The sequence below is a fragment of the Ornithorhynchus anatinus genome, chromosome 18 (genome assembly GCF_004115215.2).
Source record: "Ornithorhynchus anatinus isolate Pmale09 chromosome 18, mOrnAna1.pri.v4, whole genome shotgun sequence".
Classification (NCBI taxonomy): Eukaryota; Metazoa; Chordata; class Mammalia; order Monotremata; family Ornithorhynchidae; genus Ornithorhynchus; species Ornithorhynchus anatinus.
Window position 1 is genome coordinate 27,333,580 of NC_041745.1, and position 25,230 is coordinate 27,358,809.

The 25,230-nt window shown below is 44.4% G+C and overlaps 1 protein-coding gene across 2 annotated transcripts in view; it reads left to right on the plus strand.

Moving 5' to 3' along the window:
* KDM3A (lysine demethylase 3A) overlaps window positions 1-25,230 on the plus strand; it is a 56,752-nt gene that overhangs the window by 15,270 nt on the left and 16,252 nt on the right. For both annotated transcript variants that reach the window (XM_029083335.2, XM_029083336.2), the window contains exons 6-16: window positions 935-1,059; window positions 1,307-1,379; window positions 1,474-1,562; window positions 7,667-7,830; window positions 13,065-13,633; window positions 15,552-15,753; window positions 18,250-18,464; window positions 21,006-21,158; window positions 21,359-21,454; window positions 21,779-21,906; window positions 23,355-23,550. In XM_029083335.2, the coding sequence (XP_028939168.1) occupies window positions 935-1,059; window positions 1,307-1,379; window positions 1,474-1,562; window positions 7,667-7,830; window positions 13,065-13,633; window positions 15,552-15,753; window positions 18,250-18,464; window positions 21,006-21,158; window positions 21,359-21,454; window positions 21,779-21,906; window positions 23,355-23,550 (2,010 nt within the window). The remainder of the gene's footprint in view (window positions 1-934; window positions 1,060-1,306; window positions 1,380-1,473; window positions 1,563-7,666; window positions 7,831-13,064; window positions 13,634-15,551; window positions 15,754-18,249; window positions 18,465-21,005; window positions 21,159-21,358; window positions 21,455-21,778; window positions 21,907-23,354; window positions 23,551-25,230) is intronic.

Consider the following 25,230-nt stretch of genomic DNA (forward strand, 5'->3'; position numbering starts at 1 on the left):
CCCATTTTTCCAAATGAGGGAACTGAGGCCCAGAGAAGTGAAGTGACTTGCATAAGGTCACTCAGCAGACAGTTGGCAGGGTCGGATTAGAACCTGTGACCTTTTGACTCCCAGGCCCGTGCTCTATCCACTGCTCCATGCTGCTTCTCATAATTACCTCTGCCCCCTGGCAAGCAGCGGCAGGTTCCATTCCATTGCCGCTGCCATGGAGTCGGGCAGGAATGATTTATTTAGAGTAGAAGGGAGACAGACATTAGATTGTGGGCAGGGAGTGCATCTGCCAACTGTGTTATAGCATACTCTTCCAAGCGCTTAGTACAGTAGTGCTCTGCACACAAGCAAGCGCTCAGATACAGTTGATTGAAGGAATTGGGGAGGGAGGCTTCACGGAACTATGCCTTGCGCAATTTGGGCCAGTGCCATGTCTCTCAAATTCCAATCCCTGCCTTTTTCCCAAGGAAAATCCCTAATCCTACTGCCAGCAGGCTTGGTGAGAGTAAGGGAAAGCATAAGACCGAGGCATGTTGTGGCTTCCCTTTCGAATCTGCCGGCAGCAGGATTAGGAACCTGGACCTTTCTTTCCTACCCCATCTCCTATTTTTTCTTCTCTCCCCATTACTCTGTTCCCTTCCCCTCTTGTCTGGTTCCTTTTTTTTTCCTCTTCCCTTTCCTAGCATACACCCTCTATGCCCCGTGCACAAAAGGAAAAATCAACACCCCAGAACTTCACATGAAAAGTACTCTTGATATGTAAAAATCAACCACCTCAAGAGTGGCACATTCCTCTGGGGCAGGAGAAGTCAGAGTTTTCTGGGGTGATTTTGAGGGATTTTGTTAGGGCTTTTTCAGCACTAAAAAAAAAAATTGGATATGGAAATTTCTCAAATCTGTGCTTCTGAGATGCATTTGTCCTTTTTTTTTTCTTTTTCTTTAGGTGATAAAAACTTAGTTGGTTCAGAAGTTAAAATTTATAGCTTGGATCCATCCACCCAGTGGTTTACAGCAACTATTGTAAATGGCAACCCAACGGCAAAAACTCTTGAGGTTCGCTGTGAGGAGGTAAATACGCCATTTTGGAATGATTGAAATATGGTTCAAACAGATATCTCTTCCAAAGGTCTTAAGTCCAGCAGATAAAAATGACCTGTCTTTCCATACTTCCTTCGGTTAGGAATTGCTGGAGGCCTGTTACTTCAAATGTATTGATAATTATATTAAGAAAAGTATCCTTAGTGGTTAAATTGACTTCTAAAGTTTCTCAGCTTTTTTTCTGTTAACGCTTTCCTTATCAATACTATTCTTAAAGATTCCAGCTTTAAAGATTGTCGATCCAGCTCTAATTCACGTTGAAGTTGTCCATCACAGCCTCATCAGATATGGTAAGTGGTAAGGCTGAAGACGATTTAACCTTGTTTTTTGCCACTTCATGAAGAGAAAAGGAAGCTGACATGAACACTCTTTTAAATGTTTCAGGTAAATCCAAACAAGTTGGAGCTGCAAAAAGAAAATCTTCTGAAAATAAAGGAAACCTCGTTAGCAAACATGCAAAATCTTACTCTGAGGTAATAATTTTGTCTAATAAAATGGAAACGGTATCTGACCACAAGTTAATATTTTCAACAGATAGTGATTTGCTTTTGTGGTGGTTTTCTGATCCTCTGTACCAGCTCTATGGCTAAAATTTCTCTTTACCAGCAGATGGAAATAGTATAAAATCTTTGGGCCACTTTTTTGTTTCAAAGTATATTTGCTTAGTGTCTGGAGCCAGTTTGGGCCTCATTACATGGAGCTATTTTCTTAGAAGCCAGAGGAATTAAGCTTAAAAAGCTGGATCGTTTCTGAGGGGAAAAGGGAGCACTCCTTTCTTTTTCAGTCAGGCAGTTGAATTTATTGAGCACATACTGTGGGCAGAGCACTGTACTAAGCACTTGGGAGAGTACAACATAGCAATATAACAGACACATTCGCTGCCCCCAACAAACTTACAGTCTAGAGAAGGAAACTTCTTGTTTCTAGAGAAGCAGTGTGGCTCAGTGGCAAGAGCACAGACTTGGGAGTCAGAGGTCATGGGTTCTAATCCTGGCTCCACCACTTGTCATCAGTGTGACTTTGGGCAAGTCACTTCACTTCTCTGAGCCTCAGTTACCTCATCTGTAAAATGGGGATCAAAACTGTGAGCCCCACGTGGGACAACCTGATCATCTTGTATCCCCCCAGCGTTTAGAACAGTGCTTTGCTCATAGTGCTTAACAAATGCCATTATTATTATTACTGTAAGAAACTTGGGGGTTTCCTTAACTTTTAATGTTGGGTTGAAGGTCCTGATGTGGCTAATGAATTAATTAGTGGCTCCCCTTCGCCTCTCCCAGCACTCCCCTTTCTCCAGGGCTGTTGTAGTCCCCTCCCAGATCTCTGTTCACTGAGGACCCTCTTCCAACTCAAGCTCCACTCCTCCTCACTGCTTTCCCCTGTCCATTCCATCCCCCCACTACAGCTAGCCTCTCTCCCTTCCCTGCTCACAACTGGTGCCTTCCAGCCTTTCCTTTCCCACACCCTCTGGGCTGGGAATGGAGAACAGAATCCGCTAGCGGAATCTTCCACCCAGACAGCAGATTCTGGGTTTAGCACCTTGGGGCTAAAGCTGGTTGTTCTAACTCTCTGCTCACTCCCCACCACCACTCTGTTGGGAAGTCCGCTATCCGGTAACGCCCAGAAGATTCCGGGAGGCCAAAATCTCTTTCCTGATGCCCTCTGTTTCTTGGAGGTCTTCTGTCAGTTCAGATTGTTCAAGTATATAACATTCTTCAGTTTCATCAGTCTGTTTCTTTGGAAGAAGCTACTGAGGGGTGTGAGCCAGCAAATTCCTTTTCACATGGGGGAATGCCTCCCAGAGACTCAGTTGAATTACTTCCATCTGTTAGTGGGGAGACGCTAATGCCAAGACGGTATAGAAGACCTACAAGAAACAGATTCTTGGGCTAAGAAATTGTCCCCGACACATCTGGATGCTGGGGTTCAGTTTCTTGCTGTGATCCCCCACAAAAGCGGTAGTAAGTGGTGGTGATTGCAGTTCAGTCCACATCGGTGACCCTTTAGAAAGCGGCTGTGCAGTTTGGTCCGATCGTTATCTTCGTGAAAGATATGTGACAGATCTGGGGACTAACAGAGTGGGTTTGTAGGATGGTTAGGAATTTTTCACAGTGGTTTTTTCCCCGTTAAGTGTGAGTCTTTTACTTGGTGTACTGTTAAAACAACTAATTGTAAGACATTTTACTATTAATGTTGGGCTTTTCTAGGAGCAAGGTTTTCAATTACTGTTAATAAATATTAACTATAAGCAATCACTGGTATTTATTGAACATTATGGGCAGAACACTATACAAAGAGCTTGGGAGAGTACAGTACAACAGAATTAGCAGGTACTTTCTGTGCCCTTAACGGGCTTACAGACTAGGTGTTAATGTGAATAAATAATTCACTGTAAATGATTTAAAGATATGTGCATAAGTACTGTGGAGTAGGTGGTAGGTATGAATATCAAGAGCCCAAAGGTCACAGACGGTACAGAAGACAGAGCAAGCCAGAGCAAGTAGGGAAAGAGAGGGCATAATTGGGGAAGGCCTCTTGGAGGAGATGCAACCTTAAAAATGCTTTGAAGGTATGTGCCGCATTGGTCTGTCCACAGCAACTGACCCCCAAATTTCAGGTTGATGCAGCATTTGCGGGAAGCACCATGGTGAAGCAGATAGAGCCCGGGCCTTAGAGTCAAAAGTCATGGGCTCCAATCCCGGCTCCACCACTTTTCTTCGCCACTTGGGCAAGTCATTACATTTCTCTGCATCTCAGTTGCCTCATCTGGAAAATAGGGATTGAGACTGTAAGCCCCATGTGGGACAGGGACTGTGTCCAACCTTGTTTCCACCCCAGCATTTAGAACGGTGTCTGGCATGGCGAGTGCTTAACAGATACCGTCGTTATTATTGTCAGAGGCTTCGTTTGACTATATCCAGAAAATATGAGCCTTCTTGATCTGTCCTTTACTTCTCTGGTCTATTGCCGCAGCATTGATCAGTGTACTTATCGTCTAAAATGTGGAATTCTGGGAGAGCAGTTAGCACTGTGCTGCCAAGATAAGTTTTTGATTGCATGTAGGACTTCCCCGTGCAAGCTGGTTTGTCACCTTTGGTTTTCTTTAGGCTAATTGTCAACCCATAATGCCATAAACCGCCTCACCAGATGAGTGAGACATTACAGATTAGGTGGAGCAGTGGGCAATCATTTGCAAGTCGTCTTGGCTGTGTGCCTCTAGGGCATACTCGGGTGTGTCTAGCAAGTCTGAATTAACCACCTCTAGTTTTTTAGGTGATCCTCACAATTGGAATTAGTAGAGTTTCTCAGGGGTACTGAAGTGGATCCCAAGATCTGCATCCTGGTCTATTGATGGATCTTTCTCCATGGGCTGACTTAACCAGACCCACTACTCAACTTGGCAACGGGGAATGGATCGCTTCCTGAGTGGTATTTATTCAGTCAGTCAATGTATTTATTGAGCATTTACAATGGGCAGGGCATCGTACTAAGCACTTGGGAGAGGACCGCGTAACGATATAACAATAACTGACGCATTCCCTGCCCACAGCGAGCTTACAGTCTAGAGGAACCTTCTCGTAGAATAATGTTGGTATTTGTTAAGCGCTCACTCTGTGCAGAGCACTGTTCTAAATGCTGGGGTAGACACAGGATAATCAGATTGTCCTACGTGAGGCTCACAGTCTTCATCCCCATTTTACAGATAAGGTAACTGAGGCACGGAGAAGTTGTGACTTGCCCACAGTCACACAGCTGACAAGTGGCAGAGCCGAGATTCGAACCCATGACCTCTGACTCCCAAACCCGGGCTCTTTCCACTGAGCCATGCTGCTAGAAGAGATCACGTCCGTTGACTGCTGGGTCACCTTGAGGTCTGAAGCTCCGGGGTGATTTCGGGAGCATTCGGTCGACAGTGTCCGTTGGTAATCGATCTGGGAGGACTCTGGCTAGGATCTTGGTGGTGATGGAGAGCCACGAAATGTCACCGTTTGGTATAGTCTGATCTCTCGCCTGTCTCCTTGGTGAAGTTGGAGGCAGTGACGGCATCTCCTCCGTGTTCCGTACATTGAGGAAGAGCTCGTATCAGTATTTCAGCAGGTTGTCGCCACCATGCCATAACTTTGTATGTCTCGAAGGGCCTCATCTTAAATAATAGAAAGGGGGGTTGAGAACGTTGAAAGGACCTTGCCATCGCTTTGATATTGTCTCCTGGCTGGAACCATCTACATTCTTTAATGACATCAATGCAAGGTCTTTATCAGTGGCTTGATTCTCTTAGTTCTGATAGCTTTATATTCCTGGGTCGTTGTCCTCAGCAATATTTATTGAGCGCTGTACTAAGCGCTTGGGAGAGTGTAACACATCAGAGTCGGCAGACACGTTCCCTTCCCACAGTGAGCTTACAGGCTAGAGGTGCGCTTACAGATGATCTTCTCCGCTTTGGCACCTGCTGTCTATGCGCGGTCCTTAAGGTTGCGGTGGAGGTTTTTCCAAGTCTCACTCCTGTCTGAGTTCTGTGGTGCAGTAGTCGTTTTTAATCTCTGAGTCATTTGCCTTAACCCATTCGGGGTGACGTCTCTTGACCACACACAGCGTCTTGACAGCTGCTTAGAATACAGCATTACAGAGAAGTGCCCCTTTGTTGAGTATCTTGGGAAGATGTATTTAGGAGCTGTTTAGGTTAGGATTCCCGATATGTAAGTGAATCTTGATTAACGAGTTGAAGAGGGAGAAAGTTTCCTTGAAAAGGAGGCATCATGGTAGAGTGAGTGGGAGAAGCAGCAGGAACAATAAGAGACCATACTTGAAGAAGGAGTTGAGAGCCTCAAGGAAAAGATGTATTCACTGAAGCTAAAGAATGACTTCTTTGAGATTAAAATCAGTCTAGTAAGCGGATTTTCAAGAGATAAAGATGAAACGTTGGCGGCAGTCGGTTAAGTAGAAGCTCTTAGGGTTTCTCAGCTCCATTTGATAAGCTAGTACTGGGAATTTGCGACTTCCCAATGTTGTTAGTCTTCCGACATTCTTCATCTGAAACCTGTATAGCCAGTTCTAAAGTAAAATAGGGATTGTACTTCTAAATCAGTGGTGTTGATTAATAATAATAATACCGGTATTTGTTAAGAGCATACTATGTGTCGAGCGCTGGGGTAGATACAGACTAATCAGGTTGGACATAAGCCTTGTCCCACATGGGGTTCGTACTTTTAATCTCCATTTTACAGATGAGGTAATAACTGAGGCACAAGAGAAGTGAAGCGACGTGTCCGAGGTCACACAGCAGACAAGTGGAAGATCCGGCATTAGAACTCACTTTCTTCTGACTCCCAGGCCCATGTTTATCCACTAGGCCATGCTGTGAATGCTTACTATGTGCTGAGCACCTTACTAAGAACTTAGGGTAGTGCAATACAAAAGAGAGGATATAGACGATTCCTGCCTTCAAGGAGCTTACAATCTAGAGGGAAAGGCAAGACGTTAATATAGTTACAGATGGATATATAAATAAGTGCTTTGGGGCTGGAGGAAGGGTGAATATTATCATGGTTAAGGGGAATAGACCCAAGGGCATAAGTTATTAGAAGGGAGCCAGGGAGTGGGGGAAATGAGGGCTTATTCAGGAAAGGCCTCAGCGGTGTGATTTTTAGTAGGGCTTTGAAGAATAAGGAGCAGTGGTCTGTTGGCTGTGAAGGGGGAAGGAGTACCAAACTCGAGGGAGGACGTGGGCAAGGGGTCAATGTCGAGAAAGATGCGACAAGGGTAAAGTGAGAAGGCTGGTGTTAGAGAAGTGTTGCATATGGGCTGGATTGTAGTAGTTCAGAGAGGTAAGGTAGGAGGAGAGTCAGTTGAGTGCTTTAAACCAATAGTGAGGGGTTTCTGTTTGACGTGGAGATGGATGGGCACCATTGAAGGTTCTCGAGGAGTGGGAAGATGTGAACTGAGTGATTATTTTTTTTTCCTCTTTAAAGCAAAATGATCCATGCAGCAGAGTAGAATATGGACTGGAGGGGGAGAACTGAGAGGCAGGGAGATCAGTGAGGAACCACAAGTCTGCGAGAATGTCTGAGCTTCTCCAAACTCTTTTTTCCTAATAGGAAATACTTATATATTCTTCCAATGTTTTAGAATTGCTAATACAGAAGGACTGTATTAAGTATGGGAACAACCCAAGTCAAATGTGAAAATTTCAGGGAAATGTTAGTGTCCACACATTTCATGAGTATGCAGGACCATCTTGAGCTTTTCCAAGCTTTTTTTCCCTAATAGGAAGGAATAATCATGTTACTTTGGCATCCTTCCAATGTTTTAGAATTGCTAATACAGAAGGACTCTATTTAACGAGGGAACAACCCAGATCAAATGTGAAAATTAATGTTAGTGTCCAGATATTTAATCGCTTAACTTTATCGAGCTTCATTTGGTCTCCTGCCCCTTTATCTGTCCTGCAGTTAGGGATTTGATAAGAGTGAGCCAAGGCGGGGTTTTGCCAGAACTTCCCAATCTACCGTCTTCTTCCCCGGGGATACCGTCTCAAAGTCGACTTATGATCTGGTGCTTTTTTGACCTCCCGTTGCAGGCCTCTGTCGGCGTGGGCCCGGTGCAGTCTGTCCCTCCGGCAGTTTTTAAGGAGGCCTTACTGGGGTGTGCTGCTGCAGCTCCGACCTGCAGAGACCAGAGACAAAAAGGAACTCCTCCAACAGCCAATTCACCGCCAAACCTCAGCGCCAAAACTCCTCAAAGGTAAGTGGCGAGCGATGGTTGGTTATAGCCGTTGAGTCGTAATAAGCGCCCACAGCATGGAAGATGGTTTTCCGGGAAGCGAAGAAACTGGGATTCCTTCTGCATGAGCTTACGTTGCGAAAGGGGTAAATCACTACTTGATCTTTCGGGGAGAAGACAGAAGCAGGAAGAGAGTCAAGAGAAGATTTGCTTGTTTGATGTAGAGGGAATGAGCAGGAGATTCGAGAAGAAATATAGATGGAGACAGGCCGGTTCCAGCTTTAAAATTTAAAAATTTAAAATTAATACTGAATGTTTGGGCGTGGGTGTGGTTAGCGGGATTTATTGGCAAGGGAGTGAATTGGGTTCGTGGAGAATGGTGAAGAGAAGTGGCATTGGCTCAGATGAGAAAAAACCAAGATATGGATGAGGGATTTTTTTTTAGGGAAAATGAACAGGAAGAAATAGGTTTTAGAGAGACTCCTGGATGAAACAGTAGCAGAGTTTTATTCACTAGATGGGAGGCTCCTTTTGAGTAGGGATTATGCCTACCAACTCTTGAATTTTCCTCAGGGCTTAGCATAGTCCTCTGCACACAGTAAGTGCTCAATCAGTAGGGTTGGAGGTTCATCATCATCCTCGCTCTCCAAAAAAAGATGTTGCTAATTTTGATTTGGAATCCTTTCCCTCCACTGAAACCACAGTTAGATGATTATCCATGGTTTGTTTTGAGTGCTGACTGTGAACAGACACTTCCTAAGCACTTGGGAGAATACAGGACGACAGAATTGGCAGGCACGTTCCCTACCCACAGTAAGTTTACAGTCTACAGGGGGAGACAGAAATTCAGTAAGTAATTTATAGTATATAATTTAAAGATATGTATATAAGTGCTGTGGGGTTGAGAGTGGGGTGATATCAAATGCCCAAAGGTCATAGACAATGCAGAAGGGAGAGAGAGCCGGGAAAAAGAGGGCTTAGAAGGAGAAGGCTTCTGAATAGGGGTATTTTAGACAGAGAATAAAGCTTTAAGGGAAAGATCGAAAACGCTGTCTTTATTAGTTGAGGTTAAGGGAGTAGCAAGAGATCTAGGAAGATACGGAATGGGAAATTAAGAGTACTAATTATTTGGCAAAAGTCAAACCGTGGGAGTAGGTTCAAAAGTTAGTATATAAGGAGAAAAGGGCCAAAGAGCTTTGAGCACTTAGCAAGTTTTAAGAGAGGAAACGTACATATGGAAAGACTAAGGAAACAGAAAGCTGATGGCATCTAAAGAGTAAAAATTGTCAAAGATCCAGGAGAATGAGCCAGAGGAGTGCCATTTGTGTCTGTCTGCCTAAAAGACCCTAACCTCGTGGCAGGCAGGGAACGTGTCTACCAACTCTGTTGTATCATACTCTCCCAAGAGCTCAGTATAGTCGTCTGCACACAGTTGATGCTCAATATGTGCCGTTGATGATGACCTTAATGTGCTTTCAGTGGAGGGAAAGAATTCCAAGTCAAAATTCAGAAAATTACTGGAAGAGCAGTAATTAAGAATAGTCTTTTAAGAATTTTGTGTTTCTCCTCTCTGCTTGCCTTTGTAATTGACTGCAAAGGGGATGTAAGAGTCAAATGCTTCAGTTGAAACTTTAGATGTGTACCTTAGATGTGCACCATTGCTCATAGCTTTTCTTTAATCAACAGGGCCACTTGTCTTTTTCAACTCCAGATTTTGTCTTGGAAAATACTCTTTGGAGTATTAGTAGACTTGGATTATTAGTAGTATTAGAGGAGGAGGAGGAGGAGGAGGAGGAGTAGAGAAGCAGTGTGGCTCAGTGGAAAGAGCACGGGCTTTGGAGTCAGAGGTCATGAGTTCGAATCCCAGCTCTGCCACTTGTCAGCTGTGTGACTGTGGGCAAGTCACTTCACTTCTCTGTGCCTCAGTTACCTCATCTGGAAAATGGGGATTGACTGTGAGCTCCACGTGGGACATCCTGATTCCCCTCTGTCTACCCCAGTGCTTAGAACAGTGCTCGGCACATAGTAAGCGCTTAACAAATACCAAAATTATTATTATTATTATTAGTATTAGTAGACTTGGATTTCCATGCGCAATAAGTTGACTGTTTTTGTGCTTTGGCAGGTTGACCGAGGGTTTGTTTTAGAGGAGAATCTTTGAGATTTACCAGGAAAAAATGGAACCGGAACTGCACTGACGTTTAGTTCAGCCATTCTTTCTGCCGAAAGGTTTGGGGAGTTTGAACGAGAGCAAAATTAGCACGGTTCACTTATATTTAGGCACCGTGTTGTCTGCCTAGAATTATATGCTGCCTTGGTCAGTGGAGGAATGCCACTTTCTAGATCCCTGAGAGGATGAGAGAAATGTTGAAGTTTTAGCAATCTGGTAGCCACTGTGGTATCCTCAGTCTGGTCAGCTGAGATCAGAAGGAGAGATCAGGCCTTAGTTCTGGGGAAAAGACAAATATTGGGCTGTCCAGTCAGACAGAATGAGCTTCATCAGCGGTTCCTTCTGGCCACTAGGTCTTGTAATTCCAAATGGCCACAGGAATACCCTGTAATAATAATTGTGGTATTGAAGCACTTATTATGTACCAGGCACCGTACTAAGCGCTGGGGTCAATACAAGAAAATCGGGTCGGACACAGTCCCCGCCCCACAGTCTCAATCCTCATTTTGCAGATTGGATAACAGGTGCAGAGAGTGAAGCTACTTGCTCAAGGTCATACCGCGGACAAATTGTGGCACCGGGATTAGAACCCGTGACCTCTGACTCCCAGGCCCCTGCTCTCTCCACTTTGCCACGCTGCTTCTCTGTACACACCATGTAGTGGTCAGCTACCGCACCCACCCATTCCTGTCCTCATCCTTGGCCTTCGGAGGTCCAAGGAGGGAAAGCCCAGAAAAGTCTTTATTGGGGTTTTATTGGCTCCAGACCCGTGAGACTTCGGAGACGGACACGGAACCCATTCGGGCTCTGTCACGTTCTGCTGGATATTCTCCCGGTTCCAGACTTGATCTTAAACGTGGCCTAGTGGAAAGACCCCGGGCCTGGGAATCAGAAGGACCTGGGTGCATTCATTCATTCAATAGTATTTATTGAGCGCTTATTATGTGCAGAGCACTGTACTAAACACTTGGAATGTACAAATCGGCAACAGAGACAGTCCCTGCCCTTTGACGGGCCTACAGTCTAATCGGGGCAGACAGACAAGAACAATGGCAATAAATAGCGCCAGTAGTCTGCTGTGTGACCTTGGGCAATTCACGTCACCTCTTGGGGCCTCAGTTACCTCCCTTGTAAAATGGGGATTAAGACTGGGAGCCCTCTGTGGGACAGGGATTGGGTCCAACCCAATCCAACCCCAGCGCTTGGCACAGTGCTAGGCACGTGGCAAGCGCTTAGCAAATGCCATTATTATCCTTAGAAGAGGGACAGGACAAGTCTGAGGATAATCCCTACCATCAAATTAAGGTCATGGATGAGGGATTTCGTGTCCCGGTTTTATTCTCACTTCTACGCCTCATTCTGCAGTTGGCTGACTTTTGTTATCAGGCAAGACGCTTGACCTCTTAGGCTCGGTTCCCTTAGTTGTGAAATGTAAAATCATCCCAGGGACATGCAGTAAGAATTTGGAAAGTGTTTTTAGGACATTCGGTCAAAGTGTAAATCCCATTTTTCTGGAATTCCTTACCCCTGGAAATCCCCTTGCTCAACCACTATTTGCCACTATTTCTCTGGCCTTTACTCTGGTTAAGATCTCCTGTTTGGGCCAAGTGTTCACTGCATCTGGATAGACGACCAGTCAGGTGATCTTAACAAGGAAAACCAGGTTGGAGTCTGGGCCCATTTTTCACACCCCACTGTGTCAGGTCTTTCTCTGGCTTGCGAGAATAATAATATAACGATAATGGTATTTGTTAAGCACTTCCTATGTGCCAGGCACTGTACTAAGCCCTGGTAGCCAGCTTTGCCTCAGATGTGCACTGATGAGGTTCCCTGTGCCCAGGGTGGGCACGAGTTCTATCAAACTCCAGGCTCCGAATGTCAGAGAATTAGTCCAAGTCCAAGGAGTTTTATAGCTCCCAGACCGCCAGAAAAGCTGCTCCAGAATTGGGTTTTATTGGAGTTCTACTCAAAGCACATCTCCTCCAAAAGGCCTTCCCTGATTAAGCCCCCCCCCTTTTCCCTGTCTCCCTGACTTGCTCCCTTTGTTCTTACCTCCTCCCAGCCCCGCAGCACTTACATACAAATCTGTCATGTATTTATTTCATTTAATGTCTGTCTCCCCCCAGAGCCGGTAAGCTTGTTACGGACAGGAAATGTGTCTGTTTTATTGTACTGTACTCTCCCAAGTGCTTAACACAGTGCTCTGCCCACAGTAAGCACTCAATAAACATGACTGAATGAATGAAAAATTTCCATTAATCCAGACAGGACCCCCAATCCTTTCTGGATTACTGGGACTGACCTCTGCTATTAATAATAATTACAGTATTTGTTAAGCGCTTACTATGTGCCAGGCACTCTACTAAGCGCTAGGATGGATACAAAGAGAAGAGATATATGCTTCTCATATAAAGAGAAGCAGCGTGGCTCAGTGGAAAGAGCACGGGCTTTGGAGTCAGGGCTCATGAGTTCAAATCCCAGCTCTGCCACTTGTCAGCTGTGTGACTGTGGGCAAGTCACTTAACTTCTCTGTGCCTCAGTTCCCTCATCTGTAAAATGGGGATTAAGACTGTGAGCCCCACGTGGGACAACCTGATTCCCCTTTGTCTACCCCAGCGCTTAGAACAGTGCTCGGCACATAGTAAACGCTTAACAAATACCAACATTATTATTATTATTACAAGCAAATTGGGTTGGACATCATCTCTGTCCCACATGGGGCTCGCAGTCTCAATCCCCATTTTATAGTTGAGGTAACTGAGGCTCAGAGAAGTAAAGTGACTTTCCCGAGGTCACCCAACACACACGTGGCGGAGCCGAGATTAGCACCCATGACCTTCTCACTCCCATGTCTGTGCTCTATCCCGGCTCTGCTGTGCTGCTTAAAACCCTGCTATACCTTAGGCCAAAGCTCCGAACTGTTGCTACTGACTTCGCTGTCCCTTTCAAACCGATTCCAAGAGATCCCGTTCGTTTTGGGGGTTTTCTGTCAATATGTCAACTCTGTTTTATTGCGCTTGGTGCAGTGCTCTGCACACAGTAAGCACCCAGTACATATCATTGATCGATCAGATCTTCTTTTCAGTTTACCAGAAAGACCTCCCTCCTGTCTGAAAAGCACAACCGAAATCCCAAGAAAGGCGCCGGCCATCATCCCCAGAGCGGAAATCCTGGCCAAGGCAGCGAAAATGGGGATGGAGTTTCAAAAGCCCAGTGAGTCCAAAGAGAGCCCCGCCCAGCTGAAAACCTTGAGTCGACTGCCTTTGATCAACAAACCCCACGACGAAGGAAGCAGCCCCAGGAGCACGCTCGGATCCAGTCTCAAACCACTGTCTGCCTTCCCCAAGGAGGGAAGACAGCTCCCAGACCACCGCCCGCCTCCCAGGGCCCCGTCGGGACCGGCCGACCCCGCCGAGAGGCAGAAGCCCCTCGACTGCAAGCCCTCCACTTCCGATATCCGGGCTTCCGCTTCCGTTGGTCCCGGAGTCAAAGCCCACCTTAATAGCAACTGCCAGAACGGTTTTGAAGGAAAGAAGATGGACGGCTCTCCTGTGGTATGCCCCCTGCCCTGGGGAAATTCAAAGGAAACCTCCGGTTGCAAAAATGAAAACGAAAGCCCCATTGCCGGGTGCGGTAATAAACTCCCGAATAATGGTAAGCATTTGGTTTTGGATCCTGCGATGGCAGTGAGGAGACTGCTGGAGGGTTGTTTCTACCTCCTGTAACGTCCTCCCCCAAGCACTTAGTACGGTGCTCTGCACAAAGTAAGCACTCAGTAAATACCATTGCTTTCTTCCCTACTCTGTGCTATTTTTAAGAGACATCTTTTTAAAAAAAAATATAAAAATTCAAAATAATAGCTTTGCACCATTGTAGTTTCTTCCTGTAATTCCCCAGTCCATTGCTTCCCTGGGCCACGGCCAAAGAGAAGAAAGGAAAATTATTAGAATTCAACCTAAATCTAGCTTGTGAAAAATTTCGTAGGAGATGGAACTGTGTTTAGATACAAGGCAGATAGAGAGAACTAAAGAGATTTGAAGGAAAGAATGTGAATTACTGAGTTTCGGAGAGCTTTGAAAGTCAGTGACTGAGAAATCTAGACACTGTTGTTTCATCAGGTGAGGGTAAAATGAATAAAATTTGAAATGGTTATGCTTTAAAGATAATTCCTGTCACACTTAGTACTTTGGAAAATGCAATTTCACCGGGTCTAGTGACCGTATTTTTCTAGACTGTATTCCTCCATACTGTAAACTGTTTGTGGGCAGGGAATGTTGTCTGTTACATCGTACTCTCCCGAGCACTTAGAACAGAGCACTCCATACAGTAAACTCTCAGTAAATAGGACTGACTGTATTTTTACAGCCGAGCTTGTCATTGAGAGTTAGAGAAGCAGCATGGCCCTGTGGAAAGAGCGTGGGACAGGGTGTCAGAAGACCTGGGTTTTACTCCCGGCTCTGCCGTTTTTCTGCTGCGTGACCTTGGGCAAGTCACTAAATATCTCTTTGCCTCAGTTTCATCATCTGTAAAAATGAAGATTAAATCCAACTCTGTCCTACCTCCACTGTTAGCCCCAAGTGAGACAGGGATTGGGTCCAAATTGATAAGCCCAGCAGTTGGAAGAGTGCTTGGCACATAATAAATGCTGAACAAATGGCACCCTTATAAACTATTATCTGAGTTCTATTGGTCTGACAGTCTCGGTTTGACTTCAGTCGTCTTGTATTGTGTTACTGTTTGTTGGCCCACATTCGTATTAATTATTTAGGTTGAAAATATTCCTGCAACATTTCTTATAATTTGTACATATAATAAACCTCGTAGGAATATTAAGTGAAGTTGTAGATTTTTGCCTCGTGATTTGCAGTTTCAGATCCCAGTAGATTTCAGATGGTTTCAATTCATTTTAAATCAAGTGGGAATGACTCCTGATCGTGGAATTTAGCACTCCGGGAGGGACGGCATTGAGTCACACACAAGTGTTAGCTCAATCAGGGTTATTTGTTGGGCGCTTACTAGGTGCAGAGCTCTGTATTCACTTGGGTCTAGTGCACTTTAGGCGAAGATCTAGTGCACTTCAGGCGAAAGAAGATAATTAAATCAGGATTTCGAGGGATTACATTTAAACAGTTTTGAAACACCCATGTAAAGAGTCAAGAAGCAGCGTGGCCTAGGGGAAAGAGCATAGGTTTGGAAGTCAGACGGACTTGGGTGCTAATCCAGGATCTGCGATATGACCTTAAGCAAGTCACTTCACTCCTGTACTTCAGTTAGCTCATCTGGAAAATGAGGATTAGGTCTGTGAGCCCCATGTGGGACATGGACTTTGTCCTTCTTGATTAACTTGTATCTACCCCAGTGCTTAGTACAGTGCCTGACTCATAGTAAGTGTGTAACAAATACCTTTTTTTAAAAAGAAAAGTGACCTCTCAGGTGATCTTCAATTTCGGGGATTTTTTTTTTGCACTCCCTTGAACTGTGTGGGACGCAGTGATCTTTTCCAGGGTCGTGGCAAGGGGCAGGGACATCTTCCCGGAGAGTGAAGCTGATAACTCTCTTTCTGTTTCCCCAGTTATTACCCGGAAGTCTGTTTTAACAGACCCGGCCAAAGTCAAGAAACTGCAGCAGAGCGGAGAGGCCTTTGTTCAGGATGGTTCATGCGCAACCATCACCGCCCACCTGCCAAAATGTCGCGAGTGTCGCTTGGACAGCTACCGCAAGGACAAGGAGCAGAAGGATTCTCCCGTCTTCTGCCGTTTCTTTCATTTCAGAAGGTGAGTGAAGTGGGGCAGGCAGTTAGAGAAGAACAGTGTTCGGGATCCTTCAGCAGCATCATCTAGTGGAAGGAGTGCGGGCCTGGGAGTCAGAGGACCTACTTGGCTTCTAATCTTGGCTCCGTCATGAGCTGTGTCTGCTGTGTGACCTTGGGCAAGTCACTTTACTTCCCTCATCTGCAAAATGGGGGATTCAATACCTGTTCTTCCTCCAACTTAGCCTGTGAGCCCCATGTAGGATCTGATGATCTTGTATCTGCCCCAGTCTCCGGTACATTGCTTGACCCGTAGTAAGCAACTATCAAATACCACAGCTATTGCTGTTATTAGAGATAACTTTGGGCTCTTCACTCAGGTGGATGGGGTATCAAATCAGGATTTATTTTCCAGGAACTGTGGGGAATTTTTGGCTTCATTTAAGAAAAAAAAATTGACCCTATAGGAAGAAAAAGGCAACTCTACTTGTGACCTGTTTAAATTTTTCTCGATTGCCTCATGATGCACAAATCTGATTTTAAGCATGACTCTTTTTTCCAAATTTGACAACGCTTTTCAGGCTTAACTTGTTCTCCTCTTTACCATAAAGAGGAGCTAGGCTTAGCACCCCATCTAGTACTCATTTAACCTATCAGACCAAATAATTAAAGACTATGCTAATAAGCCTGCCAAAATAGCCTGTAGTTACTATGCTAATTACTGTGTGACAATTCTCAGATTCAGGCGCTGCCTGGGAATAGGGTTGTGTGTTCTGTTTCTCTTAGTTTTTTGTAAAATAGCTTTTTGGTCTGCAGATTTTGATGGAGGATTAATATGCCTGGCCTGCCGTGTTTTTATCAGGAATTCTTGGATTAGAGATAATTTGGTAATAGATAATAGAGAGAATTTGGTAATTTTAAGATGGACGAGCTCTCTGAGGATTGGTTTTTTACTTTTAATTTGATTGAATAGTTGGTTCATATCTTCATTATTTCTATAATGGACTAGAATGGTGTACTTGAACATCTAAAGAGTTCTTTCAGGACTTTTTGTCTTCAAAGCACAAGACCACTTCTGCTCTAGACCCTCTAGATTGAAAGCTTGTTGTGGGCAAGGAGTGTGTATGCTATATTGTTCTAGTGGACTCTCCCAAGCACTTAGCACAGTGCTCTGCACGCAGTAAGCGCTCATTAAATACCATCGACTGCTGCGGAAGGTGGCTGGCTTGTATAGCCGCACTTCCATTTAGAGCAAGCAGTTAATCAGTTTTGGGCTGAGCATACTTACCATTTTGCAGGAGACTCAGATCTAGGCAATAGATTCATTATCTTAATTGTATTTGGTAAGTTCTTACTGTGTGCCAAGCACTCTGAGCCCTGGGGGTGGGGGAGATGCAAGATAATCAGGTCGGGCAGCACAGTCCCGGTCTCACAAGGGGGCTCACCGTCTAATGGGGAGGGAGAACAGGGATTTGATACCCATTTTGCAGGTGAAGAAGCCGAGGCCCAGAGAACTTGTGACATTGCCATGGCCACGCTGCAGGCAACTGACAGAACTGGGATTAGAACCCAGGTCCTCTGACTCCCACATCCATGCTCTTCCCTCTAGGCCACACCGCTTTTGTACCAGGATCTGATATTAGTGCATGTGTCAATTCCAGTATCTGGGGATTTTATCAAGGTTTAGCCAGATCTGGGGCTGGAGTACGAAATAGGGTTGTTTATGTTTGTATTTTGCTGTAGTAGATCTTATCTAAGGGGAAATGCTACTTTGATTTTGAATACCCAGCCTCTGCCTTAGCTTAGTGTGGGGCATTTTCTCCTGAGGCACCAGTTTTGTGTTGCTTATTGGAAGGCAGAATACTCTTTAGAGAACATCCTTATTACAATATGGAGATTTCCTTTGTTCCTTGACGGGACTATTTGTAGTTTGATTGAGCCTGGTCTTTCTTGGCTTTAGGAGGTGTGTTGATCATTTGTGAAGGCAGCTTGATTTGATCACTTTATTCCTGTAAAATACAATTTCATTCATTCATTCAATAGTATTTATTGAGCACTTACTATGTGCAGAGCACTGTACTAAGCGCTTGGAATGTACAGTTCGGCAACAGATAGAGACAATTCCTGCCCAAAGACGGGCTCACGGTCTAATCGGGGGAGACAGACAAAAACAAGACAACATAATCACGATAAATAGAATCAAGGGGATGAACACCTCATTAACAAAATAAATAGGGTAACAAAAATATATACAAATCAGCACAGTGCTGAGGGGAGGGGAAGGGAGAAGGGGAGGAGCAGAGGGAAAGGGGGCTTGGCTGATGGGAGGGGAAGGGGGAGGGAACAGAAGGCAGAGGGGGAGGAGAGAGGGAGCAGAGGGAAGAGGGAAAATTTGGCTCCAGTTTGGGGAAGCAGATATCGGTGTTTCTCCTTCTAAAATGGCTAGAGAATATTTGGGAGGTGGGGCTAGGAGTGATGACCACAACCGGAAGCATTGTATATTTTTGTTTTTTCTCCTTAGGCTGCAGTTCAACAAACACGGATTACTCCGCGTAGATGGCTTTTTGACTCCGAACAAATATGACCTGGAGGCCATTAGCTTGTGGTTGCCCGTGGCCAAAAACGTGGTGGGGACTGATTTGGACACGGCAAAGTACATCCTTGCTAACATCGGAGACCATTTCTGCCAAATGGTGATATCAGAAAAGGACGCCATGTCCACCATTGAGCCACACAGTAAGACCTGCTCTCTTCAATCGATCAGTCGGTGGTATTCATTGGGCGCTTACTGTATGCAAAGCACTGTACTAAGTGCTTGGGAGAGTACAGTATAACAGACACATTCCCTGCCCACAACGAGTTTACTCTTGTGCAGTTCCTCTCCATTTCTCATTCTCCGGATTTTCTTTCCACTCCTCTGCTTCTGAGTACACACATTCGTTCATTCATTCGATCGTATATATTGAGCGCTTATGTATGCACATAGGAGAGTACCAAATAACAATAAGCAGATATATTTGCTGCCCACAACCAGCTTACAGTCTAGAGGGGGAGACAGATGTTAATAGAAATAAGTAAATTACCGCTATAACAAGTAAATTGCAGATTGTTTCCAAATGGAATGCAGTTTGCTCCTTTGGGCAGGAAGTGCTACTTTTTTTATAATATGAAACTTAGACAAAACCCAATAATTTATTAACAAAATGCGATTATACATTACTTGCTTTCAGTCAGTAAGCACTATTACTACTACTGCTGAACACAGGTCCACTCCTTACCTCATGTTGAGGCAAATTGGAAGAAATTTTTCTTCGGAGCCCTCTGTAAATCCTTTTCTTCCAAATATGCCTTCTTGTTGGTCTAATCCTTTCGAAGAACACTTCCTGTTCCCTTAGGTTTTGGTTTCGTGTTTGGAAGATAAAAATTTCTGTAATTTGCTGTGATTTGTTTTGCTGTTCAGGTGAATTTTGCCCCTGCTAGAAACCAAATTACGATCTGGTTATTTATCAAACAAATCAAAGCAGGAGCATGTGAAGTGATTGAGAGGTGTACTTCACTTAATTTCCTTGATTCATTCTATTTGGGGGCCTCTTAGTAAACTGAAAAAGTTTCCAGCTCTCCTTCCTTTATGCCCCACCTCTCGGTCCAGGCCCACTTTGATCTAAACATTCCCCTGCTTAAAATTCTTCAAAATTTGCAACTTGAGAGTAGAGCCAAGTATAGACTTGTTACTTTGTGTCAAGCCCACCAAAAACAGTAGGACTGAAAGACAGGTCTTATCTCTCCTCTCTCTCACTAGTGCTGCCAAGTTCTGAAGACAGATCCAGAATCTGAAAACACAGCGGGTACATATAGAGATTGGTTTCACTTTCAAATAGAAGAGTGTTAAAGCACACCTATTCGTTATTAAAATGGATTATTTGGGTCCATTTTGTTATCCGGAGAGGAAGGTGCTTGTATTCTGAAACTCTGGATAGTGGCTGGTAGGAAAAGGCGAGCAAGGCGAGCGAGCATATCTCGAGGTTTAGGAAGGGATCGGAACTGGTGGGGCAGAAGCTGTCTGGTGGGAGGAAAGGCAGTAGATGGAAAGAAAAGTGCGGGCTGTTCTAAGAGGAAGGACCCAAGGAAAAGAAGTGGAAATTCTTAGCTAAAGGTTATGGGATAGATTGGATTTAGATATCTCCCAATTTTTTTTACTTTCACAGCTGCTGTGAGATCAGAATAAAATATATTCATAGCCTGGCACCCAAGTTTGCTATGGATTTGATATTTGGGACCTAACTGATTTTGAATTTTCCCTTGATAGACACTTATCATGGCTCATCTGTGAGGTGATCTAAACGAGAACCCTCGGAAGAAACCGGAATGAGCGGTGAAGAGTTCACTCTAAATTGTAAGCTCGTTTCTAGACTGTAAGCTCGTTATGGGCAGGGAATGTGTTTATTTTATATCGTACTCTCCCAAGCGCTTAATACAATGCTTTGCATGCAGTAAGCATTCCATAAATATTAAATTAATGAACTTAAACATAATGAGTCCCTTTAGGTGACTTCCTCTCTTGTCCAGCAACCAATGTTCCTTTCCTGCATCTGTTCATTCTCATTTTTACCTCAGAGTAATCGCTCTTTGCCCCTCATCCCTCCTTTTTCTTCTGGTTGCCCCGATATTACATTCCACTTACCTCAGCAACATTTTCTGTGAACCATGGACACCTGCCAGTATTCATGGAATACCCATTTCGTCTTATACCTGTAGAAGGTACTATGTGCCTCATCCCAGTTTTTTCAGTGGAATTCTTTGTGGAACTTAAGCTGTCTGTCCTCCCTAAACAAGGGTAGGTAGCCTGAAATATTGTACCTGGAAAGTTTAAAACATCCGGTGAGACTAGCACTATTGTGACCATAAAGGAACATGACCAGCCTACTCTTGCTGTCAGAAACAGACAGGGCGGGAGTAGAATCTTCCTATGGGTAGAAAGATTCCTCCGGCGTGGCCTAGTGGATAGAACATGGGCCTGAGATTCAGAAGGACCTGGGTTCTAATCCCAGTTCCTCCACTTACCTGCTGGGTGATCTTGGGCAAGTCACTTCTCAGTGACCTCATGGGTAAAATGGGGATCGAGACTGTGAGCCCCAAATGGGACAGGAACTGTGTCCAACCTGATTAGTTTGTGTCCACCTCAGTGCTTAGTACAATACCTGGTGCCAGGTAAGTGCTCAGCAAATACCACAATTATTATTTTTATAATTAATGATGAGACTGATTTGATTTCCACAGGACAAGTTGCCTGGAAGCGAGCAGTTCGAGGTGTTCGAGAAATGTGCGATGTTTGCGACACCACAATCTTCAACTTGCACTGGGTCTGCCCTAGGTGTGGGTTTGGGGTATGTGTGGACTGCTATAGGATGAAAAAGAAAAGTTTGCATCAAGGTAAGAACCTGGCACTTTTTTTTTTTTTTACCATTAAACCAAAAAAAAAAGTCTTCAGAAGTTAACGATTCATTTGGTAGTTAATGATTCGTTTATTTGAAATTCTGACCTCACATTTTCCACATTAGAGTTGTGTCCTGAAATAGTTTGTGGCAAGTAACAATTCAAATTCTAACCAATTACCAATTGACTGCTTGCAGGTGGCGTATACAAGACTTTCTCCTGGCTTAAGTGTGTGAAGGGTCAAGTACATGAACCAGAAAGTTTAATGCCTACGCAGATAATTCCTGGGAAAGGTATTTAAAAATAGTTAAAAGTCACAGTTAGTGTTTCTCCACTTCTTGAGTGGGTCATTTGCAAAAATCCCTTAGGGATGCAACCGACTCAATCGCCCAGTGAATTATTGGAAACAGATTTGAGTTTTAAGTAGTTGGAGTTGCAAGCAGCTTTCTTTTGGGTAATGGAAGAAAATGCACTTTTATGGTAGGGGACTCCATCTCACAGATGAAGAAAGCAGAACTCAGCCAGTATATAACTGATTTCTGTTGAAAAGATCCCTTTCTGTAATGTTAAAGTCGTTCTGATTTTTCTTTTTCTTTTTTGTCTGACTTACCCCATAGCGCTTTATGATGTTGGAGACATTGTTCACTCTGTCCGAGCCAAATGGGGGATCAAGGCCAATTGTCCGTGTTCAAATAGGCAACTGAAGTTCTTGTCAAAGCCAACTCCCAAGGAGGATGGAAAACAGGTATCGCTCTTTAGCTATATCTGCAAATTGAGCTGTGTGATCTTTGCCTTTCCACAAATACCCACCCTAGGAGTTCTAATGACGATAGTATTTGTTAAGCGCTTACCATGTGTCAAGAGCTGTCCTAAGCAATGGGGTAGATACAAGAAAATCGGATCAGACACAGTCCCCGTCCCACTCGGGGCTCACAGTCTTAATCCCCGTTTCACACATGAGGTAACTGAGGCACAGGGAAGTCAAGTGCAAGATTTACGCGTCCCCGGAAATAGAGGATGGTGATGTACCATTGGAAAATTCTTAACTTGCAGAGGATGGTGTAGCGACTTGAAACTTTAAAAACCTAAAATCAATTTTCAAATTGCTGTTTTTGCAGGCCATTATTGTCCTTTGAAGAGACTAGAGCAGTTCTCCCAACCCGGTCTTCACAAGTATGGTGTCATTAAGTTTATTCCAAGTAGCTCTGAGTGTGATTCACTGTTTTAAGTGCCTGGGAAGGTACAACGGCAGCCAAAACTTCCTGTCTACAGGAAGTTTGTTTATACTTCACTGAGGGAAACGGACATAAAAAGTGTTTGCAAGCAGTAGAATCAGAATTTAAAAAATGGAGCGTTCAGTCCAAAGAACACGTAAACCCTGGTGTTGAGGGTGGGTAGGAAATACCGTCATGATTATTATGATGTATTTACCTGAGTGCTAGAGGTGGCTGTTCGGTGTTGAGACTTAATTTCTCTGTCCCTCAGTTACCTCATCTGTAAAATGGGGATTAAGACCGTGTCCATCCCGATTATCTTGCATCTATCCCAGCGTTTAATATGGTGCCTGGCACATAGTAAGCACTTAACGAATCCCATTAAAAGAAATAATCCGGCGGCCTACTTGAGGAGGTGGAATTTTTAAGAGGGCTCTGAAGGTGAAGAAAGCTGAGCAGTCTGGCAGATTTCTCCTCTCCTTTCCACCTGCAGAGTCTATAGGTTACCAATGTGTTCGGGGTCTAGTTCTTCTGTCATTTTGAGAGGGCTCTCCATATTTCCAACTAAGTGACTTTAAACAAACAAAAAAAAAGGCTTAAAACCCCTCAACTTAAAGGTTTGCTTGAAGTGCCCTCTACTGGCCCATCTTTTGAAATTAAAAATTTGGGGAAGCCATTTCTCGGCTTGACGGGTCTCAAAATGGCAAGAAGAATATACGGGCACATTCAAGATTTAAAGGAATTTTTATTTTTATGGCAGTAATCGCTTCTCGGGAATTTCACAATCGAAGTCTCTCTTTACCTTGTCCCCATTGCGGTAGATTGTTATGGGATTGTTCACATCTCGGGATGAGTAGCTTCTTTGGGTATGGTTTGTTTGTTTTTTGTTGTTGTTTTTGATTGGGAAAACCTACTGGAATGTGGGCATTAGAATTAGGGAATCCTCTTTTAAAAATACTTTACTTGGTTCTGATTGTAGAATTCCTCAGCTGGAGAAAAGGCCACTTTAGGGAGCACTCTTCAACACACACATGGGGTTTTAGAGCCAACGGCCACAACCTGTGATTCTGCTCAGAAACCAACAAGTGGCAGTAAGCCTGTTTGTTCAGTCAGTGCGTCTCCATTAAACTGGCTAGCCGATTTGACCAGCGGAAATGTGAATAAAGAAAACAAGGGTGAGTGTTTACTGCTCCTTTGTGTGTACAGATTTCCGACCGATAAAGTTTTTGCAATCCCTGGAAAATGATGTTTCATTCAGAGCTCTGCAGGTAATAGGGAGTGGAAATTGTTGTCCAAGAAGAGCTGAAAACATTTTCCAAATATAGTGCCAAAGAGGAAAACTACTGCTGTTGATGAAACCTCGACTAGAGCCGAGCTATGGATTGTGTGTGTGTGCGTGTGTGTTTTTCCATCTCTTTTCCATCCTAATCCCTGTTTTTCACCCTGGAAGCTAAAGTGGAATGTGTTGGGCTAAGCCGCTTTCTAAAATCTTAGTTCTGGTCTGTGGATTTTGCAGGGAGGCAGGGAAAGAGGGGAGGGGTAGAATATTTGATGCATGTTTGAGGAGAATGAATTCATTAACTCCTTCATTTGCATCTGAAAACATGGTCATGGATGGTTCAGTGTTCTGTATTTACTTTTGGCCTGACTGTTGAGCAATCCTTTTTTTTTTAAGGTATCAGTTAAATGCTTACTATGTGCCAGGCACTGTACTGAGTGCTGGGATAGATAGAAGACACCATTCATGTCCTCCATGGAGCTCCCAGTCTTAATCCCCATTTTACAGATGAGGTAAGTGAGGCCTAGAGAAGTGAAGTGATTTGCCCAAGGTTCCTCAGCCGACAAGTGGCAGAGCCAGGTCCTTCTGACCCCCAGGCCCTTGCTCTCTCCACTAGGCCAGGCTGCTTCTCGTGGTATTCGGTTAGAGACAGTAGTCTCTGAAGAGACTTACTTTGCAAATCTTGGAACTCTTGATCTGTAGCCAGACAAGAGGAGCCTGAGGTCAGTCAGTCGTATTTATTGAGGGCTTACTGCTTGCAGGGCACTACGATAGAACAATATAATGGACACGCAACAGAACCTGCCCCAAGATGCCAGAAAGAAGGGGGTAACAGCCAGGTTGGGGAAACCCTTATAAATCATGTTTCTGGATTCCTCCCCAGAAGACACTCTACATCAGATTGAGGCCTCTTAGACATCTCATAGTGTCCACTGGTACCTATAGACTGGGTCACCCAGCAGTTTGAAATGGGATGATTCTTACCTATCACCTGAGTAATTTTGGTGACTTTTTTTTAAATGGTATTTATTAAGCACTTACTAGGAGCCGGGCGCTGTCCTAAGCTCTGGGGTGGATACAATCAGGTTGGACATAGTCCTTGTCCCCCTTAGGGCTCATGGTCTTAATCCTCATTCTACAGATGAGGAAACGGAGGCACAGAGTAGTTAAAATGACTTGCCCATGGTCACACTGCAGACAAGTGGCCAAGCTGCAGTTAGAACCCAGGTCCTTGTGACTCCCAGGCCTTTAGTACATACGGTTTCTTTTGGGGCGGAAAAAAAGTATTTCACTCTGAAATAAAGTATTCGTTTCTGAGGCTTTCAGTTCACTATGGGAAGTCAGGTGGCCTAGTGGAAGGAGTCTAGGCCTGGGAGTCAGAGGCCCTAGGTTTTGATCCCACTTTTGCCAGTTGCCCGTTGGGCAGCTCTGGACTCAACTTTACTGCCTTGGCTTCCTGCAGTAGAGATTCAATGTGACAGACAGTGACTTTCCCCACTTTCCCCATCTCCTCCAAGAGGCCTTCCTTAATTAAGCCCTCCTTTCCTCTTCTCCCACTTCTTTCTGCATTGCCGTG